Genomic DNA, 18,455 nt, shown 5'->3' on the forward strand with positions numbered 1-18,455 from the left:
TTTATTTAGGTGCAGTATACTACTTCTTTTGTAAATCTTACATGCAAGCTTGTCAATTATGAATGCATAAAACATAAGATGTGTTGGATCCATTTGATATTTTCTGGGAAACTCGACGGCAGCCCAAACAATTGCGCTGATGGCGGCGTCTTATACGGCCGCCGTTTTGCGAGCTCCAACCCAACTTTGCTATTTTGTGATTGTAGCCGATATCAAATGTTTTTTTTTGTCATTATAATTGTTTTTTTATCCGCTTTTTCTCCCCAATTTCAAACTTGCCTCATTGCTGCAATTCCCCAATGGACTCGGGAGAGGCGAGTCATGCGTCCTCCGAAACACCCGCCCACTTAACCCCGAAGCCAGCTGCACCAATGTGTTGGAGGAAACACCATTCAATTGACGAAAACCTGCAGGCGCCAGGCCCGCCACATGAAATCGCTAGAGCGCGATGAGCTAGGTAAGGCTCCCCCGGCCAAGCCCTCCTCTAACCCAAACGACACTGGGCCAATTGTGCGCCACCCTATGGGACTCCCGGTCACGGCCAGCTGTGACACAGCCTGTGATCGAACCTGGGTCTGTAGTGACGCCTCAAGCACTGTGCCTTAGACTGCTGCGCCACCGCTATTGTTTCTTATAACTGACAATAACTTCTTAACATCAGATCGGCAGTTTCTTACCTCAATTCTGGCCTCAACTTTGACTCATTTGTCCTGGGTTCTTCTATAATTCTGACCCAATTTTCAGGGTATCCAAGAGGAAACAGCTACGTTACAGAGGCAAGAGAGTGGGAGTTCTGTTGAGATTAAGGTGAAAGGAAAACTGGCCACCTCTTCCCCTAGAAGCAGTAAACCTGACTGGGGATGCAGGCTCCCTGCTTCCACAATCAAAAGCCCTGGATTAACACAGAGGTTAGCACTAAACTAAAGGACATGGCTACCACAGACAACCATGAGGCTACGGCTGAGGACAGAAACAAGTACAAAAAGTCCCACGTTGACCTCCACAGAGTCATGAAACGAGCAAAAGGACAATATAGGAATAAGGTGGAATCAAATTACACAGGCTCCGACGCCCACCGTATGTGGCAGGGGCTACAGTCCATTACGGATTTCAAAGGAAGACCCAGCCGTGATCTGCTCAATGATGCCTCTCTACCAGACGAACTCAATGCATTTTATGTACGCTTCGACAATAACAACACCGTGCCACCACCGACCCAGACTGGGTGATTTCGCTCTCCAAGGCACAGAACAGCTGGCAGGCATATTCAAGGTAATTTTCAACCTCTCCTTGTCCCAGTCTGTAATCCCCCATGTCTTATTAAACTGACCACCACAATTCCTGTTCTCAAGACCTCTAAGCCTTAATGCCACAATGACTACCTTCCTGTAGCACTCACATCTGAAATCATGAAGTGCTTTGAGAGGCTGGTTATGGCACACATCAACTCCATCATCCCAGACACCCTAGACCCACTCCAATTTGCATACCGCCCCAACAGATCCATAGATGACGCAATCTCAATTACACTCCACACTGCCCTGACCCACCTAGATAAAAGGAATACCTATTTGTGAATCCTGTTCATTGACTGCAACTCAGCGTTCAACACCATTTTCTCCTTAAAGCTCGTCACTCTTACAAGCCTGGGACTGAACACCTCCCTCTGCAACTGGATCCTGGACTTCCTGATGGGCCGAGCCTAGGTGGTGAGAGTATCACCTCCACCACGCAGACCCTCAACACGGGGGACCCACAGGTGTGCGTGCCTAGTCCCCTCCTGTACTCCCTGTTCACCCACAACTGCATCGCCACACGTGACTCCAACACCATTATCAAGTTTGCTGACGACACGACTCTGATAAGCCTGTCTGAGTTGAGCCTTGTATTTAATTTTTACATAAAATATTTTTATATCAAATACTATGAACACACACACACACACTTCATTTACTCACACAAATAACATGGACACACATTAATACGGACTCTACACACAAGCATACACACTCACATATGATCATCAAATACGCTGCTCCCACTCTGTTTATCATATATCCTAATGCCTAGTCACCTTACCCCTATACATATCTACCTCTACCACTCTAGTATCCCAGCACAATGTAAATATGGTATTGGAACTGACCCTGCATATAACTTACTTACTTTGTTGTGTTCTTCTTATTTCTTGTGTTTTTGTTCTACCTTTTAGTTATTTTTAGTACTACATTTATATTGATTACTCCATTGTTGGGTTTAGAGTATGCAAGAAAGGCATTTCACTGTACTTGTACACGTGACAAAACTTGAAACTTGAAAGTGGGTCAAAACTTATGAACCCTCGGAGAAAGGGGCCACGGGGGCATGGTCTCTTTTCAGCTGGTGCCGTGTCCTGGTAGGTGTTTGATGAATTATTGTGGTTTCACAGTGCACATGCCCAGTGTCCCCGTATTTAGAGTAGGAGTGCTGGTGTAGGAACTGTTTTCCATTATAGATCATAATGAATAAGATTACATAGACAGGGAGGACATGTTCCTTGATCAGCACCAGAGGAGGCTGGTGGGAGGAGGTATAAGAGAGCGGAATCATTGTAATGGCTGGAATGGAATAAATGTTGTTTCCATATGTTTGATGTGTTTGATACTGTTCCATGTATTCCATTCCAGCCATTACAATGAGACCATCCTCCTATAGCTCCACCCACCAGCCTCCACTGATCAGCACTCCTACTCTGAGACACTTTTTTTTTTTTTAAATACGGGGCCTCAGATTTATGGTTCTCTATTTGGTTTATATGATTAATGTGTCAATGTACTACTACTAATGTGTACCACTCTATCAGAAGTCATTCCTTCAACCCAGTGCTACAGATGCACAGAGGCTTGTTGTGGAATTAAACTGAACTTCTTTACTTTAGATCAACTTGTTAGCAACTCATATAAAAAACATTGTGCACCTGTGCACCTACCCTTCACGTGATACATTCTTAAAGCGACTGATTTAATACTCAACTGAGCTAGAACCCCACATTACTGAACACAACAGCCGGGCTCACCATGACAACACTATCCACACGAGGAAGCACCCACGAGGAATAATGAAACTGAATTGAAAGCCTGTACATTTGACAACGGGTATCCCTACAAGGCAATGCACTTTTGAAATGTAATTATCTGTACTCACCTTGGCATTACGGCACATTTCAGGTTGTTATTGTAAAAGTGAACGTGTCCTCTAGTCAAATAAAGGAAACAATTAATAAACAGAGACACACTGTAAAATGAAAGGGCGTGGAACCCACAATCATCACACAATCTTGTGGGATGCTCTGCAAGTCAAGGGCCACAAAAACAAATACAAACAAAAAAAGATCAACGTTACACCAGTAGGGTGGGATTCAAAACATAGATATAGGACCAACATCACACACTGTACAGATGTCAGGGTGTAAATACGCAACCATAGAATTCAAATGTCTATGTTAGATACAACATGCAGGCCTGTAGAGCCTCGATCCAGCCGGGTACTTTTTAAACCATCTTTCAGTTATTATTACCATTAACACACTGAACAGATCTCTCTGCAGAGACTCATTTAATCTGCAGGGAATCATATATTTTAGGCTCTACTGTTCTCTGATTAAAGCGGTGCTGTGGGCAGCCCTAATCCCTCTATGAGGTTCAATTGCTTTTTTATCGCTCTGTCTGCCGTACTGGAAAAACACATTGGATACAGTAAATACAGGGCAGCAGGTCTCCCCTCAGCAGGGGAAATGTCGGCCTTGCTGTGGCTTACTGTAATTTAAAAGTGAGTAAAAAGGTCAGTGTTGGAATGAGGTCTACTGTGCCGTGGCCTGCAGCCCTGTGGTAGTAGACAGGGGATTACTCACTCACTGTATCGGCTGGGTGTGTGTGTGTGTGTGTCACAGGAGGCTGCTGAGGGGAGGACGGCTCATAATAATGGCCGGAATGGAGCAAATGGAATGGCATCAAACACCTGGAAACCATGTGTTCGAGGTATTTGAACCCATTCCAACTATTCCACTCCAGCCATTACCATGAGCCTGTTCTCCCCAGTTAAGGTGCCACCAACCTGTGGTGTGTGTGTGTATATGTGTGTGCACCCTTGCCAACTCATCCCTAATGGCTGGCTGTGGGATGCATTCAGAGGACCATGAAGTCACTCCCTCCCAGTGTGAGGTTATAATGGGTTAGTGCATGGTGTAAAGGTATGCTGATGGATGTCCTATGTGTTCACATTCATACACAACAGGTGTACAGCTATTTAGATAGGAGAGTGACATCACAAAATGTATTTACAAGAAACCCACACATATGTTGTTCATCCTGGAGGATCAACAGTGTATCACAGCCAAACGAGAAAAACTAAAGCTCTATTTAACTGAATAAAAAGTGATACATTCTGCAAAGGAATTCTTCCCAGCACTCGCTGGTCCAGCTAACCACACGGTGACAGTCACAGAGCCACGCAACCACGTATCAATGCCACATCCTACTACACAAGCGTCGTTATTTATTTTTTTAGCAAATATTACTTAAACTTTGCATTGTTGGTTAAGGGCTTGTGAGTAAGCATTTCACGGTAAGTCCTACACCTGTTGTATTCGGCGCATGTGACAAATACAATATGATTTTACATACAAACAGGATACACTAGTGCCTCCCTCCGCACCACACCACAGCTGGTACCATTCTGAGGGTGACAGACAGGCAGCAGGTAAGCTGCAAGAACATGCTGCAAAACATAACGTGAGTGTGGACATTTCCCCAAGCATTAGTGTGTGTGTGTGTGTGTGTGTGTGTGAGTGGATGCAAGCTGTAGTTTACACAATGAGATTCAGTAGCATGCTCCACTTTGTGCTACTGCAGATGGGTAAGGGACCCAGCTGCTCTCTGTTCTTATGGGATTGGGAGAAACTCCCAAAGTGATCCTCAGACAAGACTGTGCATTTTGTTGTCTTGTTATGTTATATTTTGTTTGTGTGAGGGATTCGTTTGTCCGCTCAGTTATAAAATACCTCGTTTTTATAACCTACAGAAAGCAGCTGCAGTTTTGAGTATACTTCTACTTTTGAATCCTAGGTTGAGAATTTCCATGTCTGTTACTTGCTCAAATATTTTGTTCATAAGTCAGTGTGTTGATGGAGCCAGGCACGATTAAATATAGAATAAAATGTGTTTTTGAAGAGGTACAAAACAATGCATGCTCTGGATAAGAGCATTTGCTAAATGACTTAAATGTAAACATGTGAGAATTCTCTCTGAGTGTTGTAGCTCGTATAACGGTCATGCTAATAGTATTCTTTAAAATTTGTCATTAATGTTTGTCCCACCTATTGATTTCCTGTGACCTTTTACTTTCTCCATTTCAAACAACAGATGAAATGATTCTTAATGCAGTGCAATAGTAATATAAATCATCCTGCAAGTTATCTGGCAAGAATAAATACGTGTGTACTGCATTCTTCTGTTTACTGATGGGTGTTCATTGTGTGTGTGTGTGTGTGTGTGTGTGTGTGTGTGTGTGTGTGTGTGTGTGTGTGTGTGTGTGTTTGGTGTTAAACATATTATTTCTCACAACGCCCCCACTGCTGTTTCACCTTTAAAAAAAAAAGTTAATTAGATTTGATATGTGACCTCTCAAACAAAACTAGATAAAAGACCAGAGCAGAGAGAACATAGACTAATTTAAATAATGTATTATGTTCTATTGTATCGATCTGTGTTTTTCTAGAAATACCTTCTGGTCCGTAAAATATAGAGATGCAGTATAAGAGAGAACCTCTGAGAGCCTGAGGCTATTGTTTCAGGGAGCCCAGAAGAACAATTAAACCATCTTTACCAGCGGGCACATCTTCCTGAAACACATTCCGCACCTCCCAAAGTGCAGGTAAAACACAATCACTGGAAAACCTTTGAACTCTCAAAGTGTCCACTTTCATATCACTGAGTTTAAGATGGGTCCGGGGAGCAGAATGCCTGCAGAACTGAGCCACTTAAATCTATTTTTCTATTTTTGAGTGCATTTTCATTTCTCTTGTGTGTCTTAAATGTGGATGAGCTCTACCATGGCTCTGTACAGTCTCTTCAACATCAGAGGCGTCATGTCCGTAGGGGGCATAAAGGCACGTGCCCCCTCAGATTTGTCCTGTTTTAAAACATTTCAGATGTTCAATGAATTACTAAACGTAATTTTTAAGCCCACGGTTTATCATAATTACTGTAAAAAAGGTCTGTTAGCTGTATTTTGGAGAGGGGGCACACTGAGTGGACCAGGCAAAGAGTACCCTCCCCCTATTCTCCCTATAAAGTGGTTCCTTCCAATGTGCACCATGGAGTAAAACACATAGCATTCTCAATTTATAGCTGCCAGTGATGAGCAGAACTCGAAGGAGGTATGTTTCTAAATGGATAATTTAATCATAATGCAGCCTATTGATTCCTTATTGATGAATAAATACAAATAAAATGTTTTGTTGTTTCTCTGTAATACTAGCCACCTAGCCATTTTATGAAGTTGGCTTTAGCTAGCCAGCTAGATAGGTTCCCAATCTCCCAACCATGATAACTAGCTACCAAGCCATTTCAAGCTTTCAATCAAATTAGAGTAGCTTGTCTAACTATCATAGCTGGCATGCCTGCTGGCAAGGTTGCTAGACTTTAGAAAAGCAAGCAATTACTAAATGTATTGAATAAGACACATTCCTTTCAATATTTTACCCAGATTTTAGCAGAGATGCAAAGAAACAGGAGGATACAGACAACTCAAGAGATATGCTTAGATACGCAGACAAATACTTGATTTAAATGTAATCTGGCATCTTATGGTAATAGCATGATATTTGTGTATTATTTATGATGCCATGACATGTGCCTGTTTTGATAATATGTGTTATCCCATGTACTGTATTGTACTTTACATATAATATCCTAGGCATGTTAGTGCAGTATATTGAGATGTGTAATTTACAACATTCAGAATAACACCCTCATTAAAATTACAATTGAACAGTCAAAAGGGTAACTTATGTAACCTACGCAGAAAAGTATACATAAAATTAGGCATAATGATCGATTACAGCTTTCGATTGCAGGAAAAAGCTATTTCAAGTGTTTCAAAAATGCAAAATTCCCCAGAACCCTTTTTGGTTCCAGAGGGTTCTGCCTGGAACCAAAAAGGGTTCTTCAAAGGGCTCTTCTATGGGGGCAGCCAAATAACCATTTTAGGTTCTAGATAGCACCTTTTTCCCCGAAGAGTGTAGGTTTATAAAGAGATCAAAAATAAGTAAGGTAAAATCAACTCGGGGCTATGCATTCTATGGAAAATAATGAACAACATGGAAGCTGTGTTCAACAAACTCACCTTCCACGGAGTTGCATTATTTTCCAGAGTACACATAGAGCCCTGAGTTGATTGTCCCTTTTATGCCATGGTAATCATTGTTGGTTTGCTTCCTGTCTTTAAGTTTGGGGTGGGTTTTTCTTTTGTTTGCCTCTCCTTGGGCAAATTTAGTAGGTGCTCATGATGGGGGGTCTTTCAGGTTCTAGTTGTTGTTACAACTGGAACATTCAGCAGACACATCCATGAGTGTCTTTCAGAACTCCTAAAACCCCACCAGTTTCATTTTGGTTGATGGTCAGTGACTCTTTGTTACTTCCCCGTTCTGTTTGAGCGACATTTTTGGTTTTCTTGCTGGGGAACGTAACAACAGGTAAGACATTTAATGTGCTTATTAGTACAGTCCGTTTGTAACGCCACTCACTATTGTAGCTGTATAGTCTGTTGCTGGTCTTGGCTACCTTAATGTTCCGGTTGGCTAGCTAGTACTCACTCATGTGACTGCTAGCACTGTCCTGAAAAAAGTCACGAGGCCCTATAATATTAGTTTTTTCCTTAGTAGTGAGAACACTCGGGAGCAGGCAATGTCGAAAAGTAATCTTTAAACATGTACTTTTCTTAAATGTAGTTTTGTAATTGACTAAAACAAGCTGACAAAAATAAAATTGTGTTTGAAAAAGGCCAAATATTTGCTGTGAGCCAATGGGGTAATCTAGGTAACCACAGGTTGTTTTCCCCACAAGCGGGCGGGACTGCAATGTTCTATCTAATACCGACTGGGTCTATACCATGGCATTGTTGAATACTCGTTTCTAATTGGCTTGAAGGGCATTTTAGAGCATGCATTATTTCCATATATTGCATGGTATATCTGCACGGTAGAATTCAATGGCTATAGTTCATTTTTACATGTTCTATTTTTGAGCTGCTTTTGAAAGCAAAATTCGAATTGAAAACATTACTGGCATTGTTGAATTCAATTTTCGCAATAGCAAGCTTGGACTGCTGGTTTGGTTACCAAGGCAACTACTGTAGCTATCTAGTAAACTTGCTAGCTACTTCAGTGGATGTTGAACACATTTAGAATGGCAAATGAACACATTTCTAGTGGCAAATGTGTTAAATTATAGCAAATGAACACATTTCTAGTGGCAAATGTGTTAAATTATAGCAAATGAACACATTTCTAGTGGCAAATGTGTTAAGTTATAGCCATGGTATAAAAGGGACAATCAACTCGAGGCTCTATGCATACTCTGGAAAATAATGGAACTCCGTGGAAGTTTACAAACTCTGTTGAACTCCGTTGAATCCAACAAACCTTCCACATCGTTAATTATTTCCCATAGAATGCATAGCCCCTCGTTAATTATCCCTTACTTAATTAGCTACTGAGGAAGATAAATATCCAGAAGATGGGCTAGATCTTATTATAGTATTGCTTATTTACACATTAGAAAACAAACGTTTGATTAAACCACGAGGTGGCCTCTGTTATTTGTGGAAGATGTTGGAACAAAGGAGACCACAGCCCACTCACGCACCGGTCTCCACAGGCAATGTTTATGTCGAGGACATCCTTTCATGCCATTAACTTTGTTGTTTCTGTTCCTGTTTTCTCCAATATTCCCTTGCTTCATAGCTATGAATACCTTCACAAATACTTTTTTTGTTGGACACAATGCTGGGGGATAATTAGGGAGCATTGTGCATGACAATGGAAGACAGAGTGCAAACTCTGGGAGGGAATAAGCTAATTTCATGTGGGAAAGGATGGGTTGTGCTCTGCAGTGTTAGACAAAAAGAGTGAGGGAGATGGTGACAGAGAGAGGGCAGCAGAGTAAGGCTCAGAATTAACTTTCATTCCTCTCCAGCGATGGCTTGATACTGATTGAGGCAGGCAGCATCATTAGAATACGATACAGGCCCAGTATGAGGTCCTCACTAAACATACACAACTCTCTCAGTGATTTCTCCTAATATATCCGTCCCAAAACAAGCTTCCCAATATAATTTATTATTTTCAAAGGAAGTCAGCGGAAACTCGAGCATGGATGCCAGATGAGAGAATTCCAACTCGACAGCTCTGAATATTTGAGTCTCCAGATTCTCCATGCAACATTTAGCATCCCTGTGTTTGAAGACACCTGAATGAATCAGAAGATGTGTATTAATTTAACACTCAACTGACTTGCTCCACCTATTGGTGACTTGTTAAAATGTCACACGGTACTGCACTGAGGACACTTAACTGATTAAAACCAGGGCCCGATTTCCTAATAGCGATGGAAAGGGAACTTAGGTTTATGAGTGTTTTAACAATGCATCTTTCTTACAACAGCCGAAGATGCAACATGCATTTCCCAAAATGGCCCGCAGTGAGAGCAGTCGCTTAGTGCATCTATACTGACAGGATCGAAAGAAAGGGAGCGCAGGTCCTGGATCACCCTACTTCATTCAAATATTTCCTTTACATTATAATTATTTCACAATACTGATAACAGATCAGCTCCTAGGGAGATATTATCACCTACGCATTTCATTTTAGGGAGATTGCAAAATACAAAACATTAAACACCTTCCTAATATTTAATTCCACAGGAATGCTGGCCCATGTTGACTCCAATGCTTCCTACAGTTGTGTCAAGTTGGTTGGATGTCCTTTGGGTGGTGGACCATTCTTGATACGGGATACTCATGAACATGAAAAACCCAGCAGCGTTGCAGTTCTTGACACAAACCGTTGAGCCTGGCACCTACAGTACTGTACTACCTTAACCTGTTCAAAGGCACTAAAATCTTTTGACTTGCTCATTCACCCGCTGAATGGCACACAAACACAATCCATGTCTCAAGTGTCTCAAGGTTAGACTAGGTTGAATATACCACTTAGCGACCTCTACCTAATAATTATCATCAAAAACAAAACATTACCATCACAATAAACAATAATGTGAGGCAACAGTCAGAAAGTATATTTGGCATGACAGCCAATGCTTATTATTTTTACCATACTATTAACATAGTTATCCCATAAACCCATCCTCTAATACCTCACATTTTCATTTTGTTCTGTGGTTTGGTAACTTCCACTTCTTCGACGGACTCTGGCCAGACTGAAGAAGACGAAGAGTTTAGAAAAATTAAAAGTAAGCAGTGTCTGTTTCACAATGGAGTCTTCAACCGCAAGGGGGCATTGCATTTTCATTCCGTTGGGGATGGTCCCCATTCAAATGAATGACATCTGGCTCAACGTAACGGAGTGCTTCTGGTTAATGTGAATGAGGCATTCGATTACGAGTGTTTTCAAGTGCAATGCTATAACAATGTTTTGGGGAAACAGTTCTGAGATTTAACAATGCTACTACAAAGGTTCTAAAGTTTAATTTAGCTTTAAGATTCTTTGGGAAACCGGGCCCAAATTGGGATGGTTGCTTTCGACTATGTCAACTACAATTTGAGTGTGCACATTTCTAAATCAACTTCATTTTGAGCATAGAAATGTATTACATTGAGATGTGCAGGGTTGCCAATGGAACAAATATGTTTCTTAAAATGTTTGTGGTGGCAACTCATGCCTACTTTGAAACATCTTCTTAACCTAAAGCTGATTTCCCTGAAAATAAGGGAGGGCTGTGTTCTTTCTTATCCGTTTCTAAGCTTAAAGTGTATTTCTAAGATGACGCCGACAGATATGGCAGCTCTGCTTCTAGCTCAGAAGCAGCTTTGCAGTATTTAATTTTTTTGTGTTATGTCTTACATTATTAGCCAATAATTGTTTTTGTGTTATTACATACAGCCGGACAGAACGTTTGGATAGCAGAGCGGTGGTAACTCACCAGCATTACGACCAGGAATACGACTTTCCCCAATTGGATCCTTTGTTCGTACCCCCCAGTGAAATTGAACTTATTCCAGAGGTTGCCCCAAAACACAGCCGGCAGAGAAGAGGTATTCAGAGTGAACTTCTAGCCTGACTCAGGAGGCGTACACACCATCTACCACTTCCAAGGTTATTACTCGATAATGTTCAGTCTCTGAATAATAAAGTAGACGAGCTCAGGGCGAGGATCTTCTTCCAGAGAGACATCAGGGATTGTAACACTCTGTTTCACGAAAACATGGCTCTCTCTGGATATACAGTCCCCATCCATACAGCCAGTTGGGTTGTCAGTACATCGCACAGACAGGAATAAAGAACTCTCCGCGAAGAAGAAAGGCGGGGGTGTATGTTTCATGATGAACTACTCATGGTGTGATTGTGATAACATATAGAAACTCAAGTCCTTTTGTTCACCCAACCTAGAATACCTCACAATCAAATGCCGACCGTATTACCTCCCAAGAGAATTCTCTTCGGTTATAGTCACAGGCGTGTATCTTCCCCCTCAAGCCGATATACGACGGCCCTCAAAGAACTACACTGGACTTTATGCAAACTGGAAAGCACATATCCTGAGGGTGTATTTATTGTAGTTGGGTATTTTAAGAAAGCCAATTTGAGGAAAATGCTACCGAAGTTCTACCAACACATTGAATGTAGTACTCGCTCTGGAAAAACATTGGACCACTGCTACTCAACTTTTCGAAAAGCCTACAAGGCCCTCCCCCGCCCTCCCTTTGGCAAATCTGATCACGACTGCATTTTGCTCCTCCCTTCCTATAGGCAGAAACTCAAACAGGAAGTATCCGTGCTAAGGTGTATTTAACGCTGGTCTGACCAATCGGAATCCATGCTTCAAGATTGTTTTGATAACACTGACTGGGATATGTTCCGGGTAGCTTCTGAGAATAACATTGACGAATACACGCATATGGTTGCTTCAGGAAGTGTACAGGAGATGTTGTACCCACTGTGACTATTAAAACCTACCCAAGATGGCAGCATTCGCACAAAACTGAAAGCGCAAACCATCTCATTTAACCATGGCAAGGGGACTGGGAATACAAACTGTGTAGTTATTCCCTCCGCTTTACAATCAAACAGGCAGAAAGTCAGTACAGAGACAAAGTGGAGTTGCAATTCAACGGCTCAGACACGAGACATATAGTACCAGTCAAAAGGGTTTTTCTTTATTTTGACTATTTCTACATTGTAGGATAATAGTGAAGACATCAAAACTATGAAATATCCCATATGGATTCATGTAGTAGCCCAAACATTGTTAACCAGATCAAAATATATTTTAGATTCTTCAAAGTAGCCACTCTTTGCCTTGATGACAGCTTTGCACACTCTTGGCATTCTCTCAACCAGATTCATGAGGTTGTCACCTGGAATGCATTTCAATTAACAAGTGTGCCTTGATAAAATATATTTTGTGGAATTTCTTTCCTTCTTAATGCATTTGAGCCAATCCGTTGTGTTGTGAAAAGGTATGGTGGCCGACGTGAGTAAGACATTGAAGCGTGTTAACCCTCGCAAGGCATCCCTAGTCGCATCCCAAGAGCATGCAGATAAGCTGGTTGGAGTGTTTACGGACATATTCAATCTCTCCCTATCCCAGTCTGCTGTCCTCTCATGCTTCAAGATGTCCACCATTGTTTCCTGTACCCAAGCAAAGGTAATGGAACTAAATGACACCTATGTAAGAATGCTGTTCATTAACTTTTGCTCAGCAGTTAACACCATAGTACCCTCCAAGCTCCTCATTAAGCTCAGGGCCCTGAGTCTGAACCCCGCCCTGTGCAACTGGGTCCTGGACTTCCTGATTGGCTGCCCCTATGTGGTGAGGGTAGGAAACAAAACCTCCACTTCGCTGATCCTAAACACAGGGGCCCCACAAGGGTGAGTGCTCAGCCCCCTCCTGTGCTCCCTGTTCACACACGACTGTGTGGCCACGCACGCCTCCAACTCAATCACCAAGTTTGCAGATGACACAACATTAGTAGGCCTACTGGGAGGAGGTGAGGGCCCTGTGAGAGCGGTGCCAGGAAAATAACCTCTCACTCAACGTCAAACAAAACAACGGAGCTGATAGTGGGCCTCAGGAAATAGCAGAGGGAGCACACCCCTATCCACATCGACGGGTCCACAGTGGAGAAGGTGGAAAGCTTAAAATTCCTCGGCGTACACATCACTGACGATCTGAAATGGTCCACTCACACAGACAGTGAGGTGAAGAAGGTGCAACAGCGCCTCTTCAACTTCAGGAGGCTGAAGAAATTTGGCTTTGTCCATAAAACCTTCAAACTTTAACAGATGCATAATTGAGAGCATAATGTCGGGCTGTATCACCGCCTAGTACGGCAACTGCATCGCTCGCAACCGCAGGGCTCTACAGAGTGTGATGCGGTCTGTCCAATGCATCACCAGGGGCAAACTACCTGCCTTCCAGGACACCTACAGCACCCAATGTCACAGGAAGGCCAAAAAGATAATCAAGGACATCAACCACCCGAGCCTGTTCAGGCCCAGGTATCATTCAGAAGGCGAAGTCAGTACAGGTGCATCAAAGCTGGGACTGAGAGGCTGAAAAACAGCTTCTATCTCAAGGCCATCAGACTGTTAAATAGATATCACTATCCGGCTTCCACCCGGTTACTCAACCTTGCACTTTAGAGGCTGCTGCATTATATACATAGACATGGAATCACTGGCCACTTTAATAATGGAACACTAGTTACTTTAATAATGTTTATATACTGCTTTACTCATCTCATATGTATATACTGTATTCTATTCTACTGAATTTTTGTCATTTCCACTCCGACAATGCTCAATCTAATATTCATATATTTCTTAATTCCATTCTTTTACTTTTAGATTTGTGTGTACTGCTGTGAATTGTTAGATACTACTGCACTGTTGGAGCTAGGGACACAAGCATTTTGCTATACCCGCAATAACCTCTGCTAAATATGTGTATGTGACCAATTAAATTTGATTTGATTTATGTGTGAGAGCAGAGCCATACTCTGGCATTGATTGCTCTGCCTGCAGACTTTCTCAGTGGATGAGTGAGTTAGTCCCATGTCTACTGGTATTGATTTAAACTAAACCTTTTTCTCTGTTCCTCCTTGATCTAGTCTAGAAAAAGTGTTTGTCTTGTGTTCTTTTTGGTTGTTTTAGTCTTTCCCTTTAAAGTCAAATCTGCGTTTGCTTGTTTTTTCCCCATCGCCCCCATGAAAGTACTTTAGAAACTTTTTTCAAGCGTGAAAATAAAATTGGTATGAAAAAGATGAATGCATTCGGGATTTGCAAGGGGTTACTAAGACATACATGTAAAGGATGTACAAAATGTCAAGTTGCCAAATCTATGATCAATGTATATGTACATAATATTCAATATTCTGCATAGATCAGCTTAACCGTATAACAGACTTAGAATGTGGGTCTCGACATGTCAACACAAGGCCTTTTCAGAATCGAATCATGGGTATATTAGTCAAATTATTAACGATTATTAAAGACTGCACCTCTCATGATGCACTGCAGTATGTTACTATGAGATGGGATTAAATTCCGTCACTCATCAGCAAAAACACTCCCTGACAAGCCAAAGTGCATTCCCCTGTGAGCTGCTTCAGTATTTCCACTATCACTTTGAGCCCTGAGTGTTGGTTTTATACGTGTTCAAGATTCTGGAACAGCTGCCAATTGGACAAATACACTTTTCAAACTACTGTGCCGAGCTGTACTGCGCTAGCCTGGTTACGTAATCCACCATCATTTCCGAAGCCAATCTGTCAAGGACAATGTGAAAATAAAATATCCAAGTCAGCGAGGTACAGCGGCGATTGGCACGGTAAGAGTATACGAGTATGGGATCAGTTGCAGCGAGGGGAGTGGATGCTCTGGCTCTATTCCTATTTGGGTGAGCTGTTGTAACTTCTCAAGGTTTCTGCTCCGTTCTGCGTTGAACTGTGATGTTATGCATTTCATGGACTTCTGTTATGTCTACACCCCTAACACATTGTGTTCTGGAACTGTACAAATAACTTGTGTAAACAATATGATCGCTTGATCACCTCCCGCTATATAAAAGGTAACCATTTACTCTTTGAGCTCCTTCCATGAATGAGATTCGAGAGGGATCTACCTTGCAGCTGTTGTATTAAATAGTCCCTATCAAACTTTAAATTAGTCTCTGCCTAACCTGTAGATCGAGTCTTCCACAACATTTGGTGCTGTGACACGGGAAGAGAGCAACCTGACTTTTTGATTCGTTTCGCTCGACTTGGACCCAGACATCCCTCTGGCCACAACAAAAAGAAAAAAGGTAAGAGACCTTATTCAAACATCTCTCAGGGGCTGTCTGTTTTCCAGCAGAGCCTTAAGAGTGAAAGATCGCTTGTCCTCCTCATCCACAACATTTTGGGGTTCAATTTGGCAGAACTATTTCCCTATAATAATGAATCTGGCTGAATAACATTGACCAACGGGAGCACAGGGGTTCGTGTCTCCAATAGTAGGGATTGGTCTTCCTACAATCACGTGAATAGTGTTGGATCAGTATATAGATAGGGATTGGTTTCTCTACACTTGCAGGTGAATTCTGTTGGGTCAGTATAAAAACTGTTGGGTCAGTATATACTGTATATACAATAGATTTGTACACAGAGGGTTAAGGAAGTGAGAAGGATTGATTATGTCTAATGAAGTTGGTAAAATATACCGTTTTTAACATTATTAGCAGGGATTGGATAGCCCACAAGAAAGTAAACAGTCGAATTATGTATCTGTAGGAATTGGTTGGCCAACAATTGAATATATTGGTAGTAGGAATTGGTTTGCCTGCATGAGAGGAGAAAGTTGAAGGTAATAACAGAAATCTGACTAATAGTTTGGTTGGCAATAGGACAGGTTGAGAATAGAGAGGAAGTGATGGTCAGATAGATGGTCAGATAGAATTATGTCTATTAAGAGACGTGGTTGGATAAAGAAAGATCGAGTTGTATGTGTGTATATGTGTATGGGTTACTAGATGTGTATGGGTTACTAGATGTGTATGGGTTACTAGAGATTTGGTGTAATAATACAAGAGTAAGAAGACAATTAGAAATCATGGGAGATAAACACTCCAAAATCATCAGTGAAAGTGCTGATCCGGGTGAATTTTAGAAGTACGTAAGTGGGGTAGACGTACTCAGAGAAGTTCAGAGTGGTCCCCTTACGGACCATTTGATAAAGATAAGGTTAAAAGCACTGCATGACTGTCTAAAAAGATTTGGGAATTAAAGTCTCAGACAAAGATTGGCATAGCTTCCGCCCAAAAATATAATCGCCAAGATATCAGAACCTTCGTCAAGAATTTAAATACATTAAATCACTGGAACACTTTGAATCACAATGTCCCTATGGTTTTCCTAATGCTCTTTCACTGGATGATGATGGAGGAGATGATGATGATGATCATTTGGCCTGTTTAGGTCGTACCTATAAATATAATATGTAAACGTTGATAATTACAAAGTGACTCATCAAATAGCTCTTATTCTAATTCGGACAGGCGAGATGGAGAGAGACAGGGTACTGCCACTGAACTTTGAAGAAATCACAAAGGGAGGGGCAGGTGAGCTACTCACCAATAGTGCATAAGTGGTGTGAGAAACTCCTGTCTCTAGTCTATTTGACTTTTTATTCAATTCCCTTATGGGATAAAATGATTTCCTTATGAGTTATCAAGGGTTGTAATTAGTTTATTTTTATTTTTTTCCTTCTGAAGAAATGTAGGTGGGCAGTAAAGCAAAGCTATTCCTACACATTCCTATGCCCTCATAGAAATGTCATTCTGTAGGTGGTTTCTGAAACTAATTAAATGTTGGTAAGAATCCATTGAGCTCCCTGGTTAGGGAGGGTTTCCTCCCCAGGGCTGAGAGAGAAAGCACTGTTGTGTACTCCAGCCAATAACAAGCTACTCTAATAAGTGGTTGATTACTGTAACCAATTATATCAATTTCATACTCTGTTGGCTACATATGGGGAGGGTTTTACGATTTGCCACCGACACTGTTGGGTTACCTTGGAAGCATGTATCACGGTGTGAGTCATGTGTCCAAAAAGTGAACGGTCAGTGCATGCAGAAAACGTACTACATGCACCGATTTGCCAAGAACACAATGCAGGAAAACGAGTACCCACTTCTTAGTCTTGACTACCAGTTCCCTGGGGCCCATTAGTAAAATATGCAAATTGATTTGGCAAGGCCTATGAGAACCCCAGCATCCCCTCCATGTGCTATCCCAGATCTGCATCTGTTGGATGACACTATGATGAAGTACTGTTTAGCTCTCTGACTAACTGTTTCCGAGCTGTTCGCTCACAGGTCTCTGATGCCCAGACCCTCCCAGATGACCGTCCACATTGCGATCTCCAGTCTGGAAGTTGGGTAATGGGCAGGAGGCACCACAGAGGTAAAGAACCTTTAAAACCCAGGTGGAACGGACCACATCAGATCGCCCTCACCCCCGTAACAGATGTAAAGTTCTTAGGAAAAGACACCTGGATCCACGCCTCCCACTGCAAGCATGCAGCAGAGCAGGAAGAAGATGTTACTCCTGCAACAAAGTAGGGGCACTCTGCTCATCCTGGGACTCACAGCTATTGTGTCTGTGGGCATCCTCTGGGTGGTAGCAGACTTTGAGGCAGGTGAAAGTGCTAGTAACCTCTCCCCGACCTCTCCGCTCCAACAAGGCCCGGCTTCCACAGGGTGAAGCCAAGAAGAGTACATATGAAACCTGCCTGGACTCTGACGACCCCACAGACCTGAAGAGGGAAAAAAAGAGGACATGAACATGATGGGGTTTTCCCCAGGTCAAACACTTTCTTACATTTAGCTAATAATGTCTCTGTACTACAGAATGCATCAGATTGTTAGGTTTGTGGATTGTTACTAGACAGTGCTGAGACTATGCCATTACGAGCTGTAACCCTCGGTGCTTATGAAATATTGATGTGGACCAAAGCAGGTAACTATGCTTGATTGGGTGGAGGATGAGGTGTTTTATATTAGAAGATTTTAATAATCACACCTCTCTTCCCAAGCAACCCATCACCCTGGTCCTACTCTCAGGTTATGTGTTATATAGCAAATGGAACCGGTCTCCAGTTGGGGGATAGTCATTGTAAGTATAACCTTTCTATCTACAATAAC

The 18,455-nt window shown here is 42.0% G+C and overlaps 1 protein-coding gene across 8 annotated transcripts in view; it reads right to left on the reverse strand.

The window, feature by feature from the left end:
- Positions 1 to 18,455, reverse strand: part of LOC110494081 (uncharacterized) — a 56,835-nt gene that overhangs the window by 14,409 nt on the left and 23,971 nt on the right. For 5 of the 8 annotated variants that reach the window (XR_016487914.1, XR_016487915.1, XR_016487916.1 and 2 more), the window contains one exon: positions 16,981 to 18,067. Coding sequence is in view for 2 of the 8 variants with exons in the window: in XM_090205443.1 (XP_090061569.1) it covers positions 17,901 to 18,067 (167 nt within the window). In the remaining 6 variants the exon portion in view is untranslated. Of the gene's footprint in view, positions 1 to 16,980; positions 18,068 to 18,455 lie in introns of those variants that run through there. The other 3 variants (XR_016487917.1, XM_090205443.1, XM_090205442.1) reach the window with 1 other exon arrangement.

This window comes from Oncorhynchus mykiss, chromosome 17 (genome assembly GCF_057628025.1).
Source record: "Oncorhynchus mykiss isolate SJ-2025 chromosome 17, ASM5762802v1, whole genome shotgun sequence".
In the NCBI taxonomy this organism is placed as follows: Eukaryota; Metazoa; Chordata; class Actinopteri; order Salmoniformes; family Salmonidae; genus Oncorhynchus; species Oncorhynchus mykiss.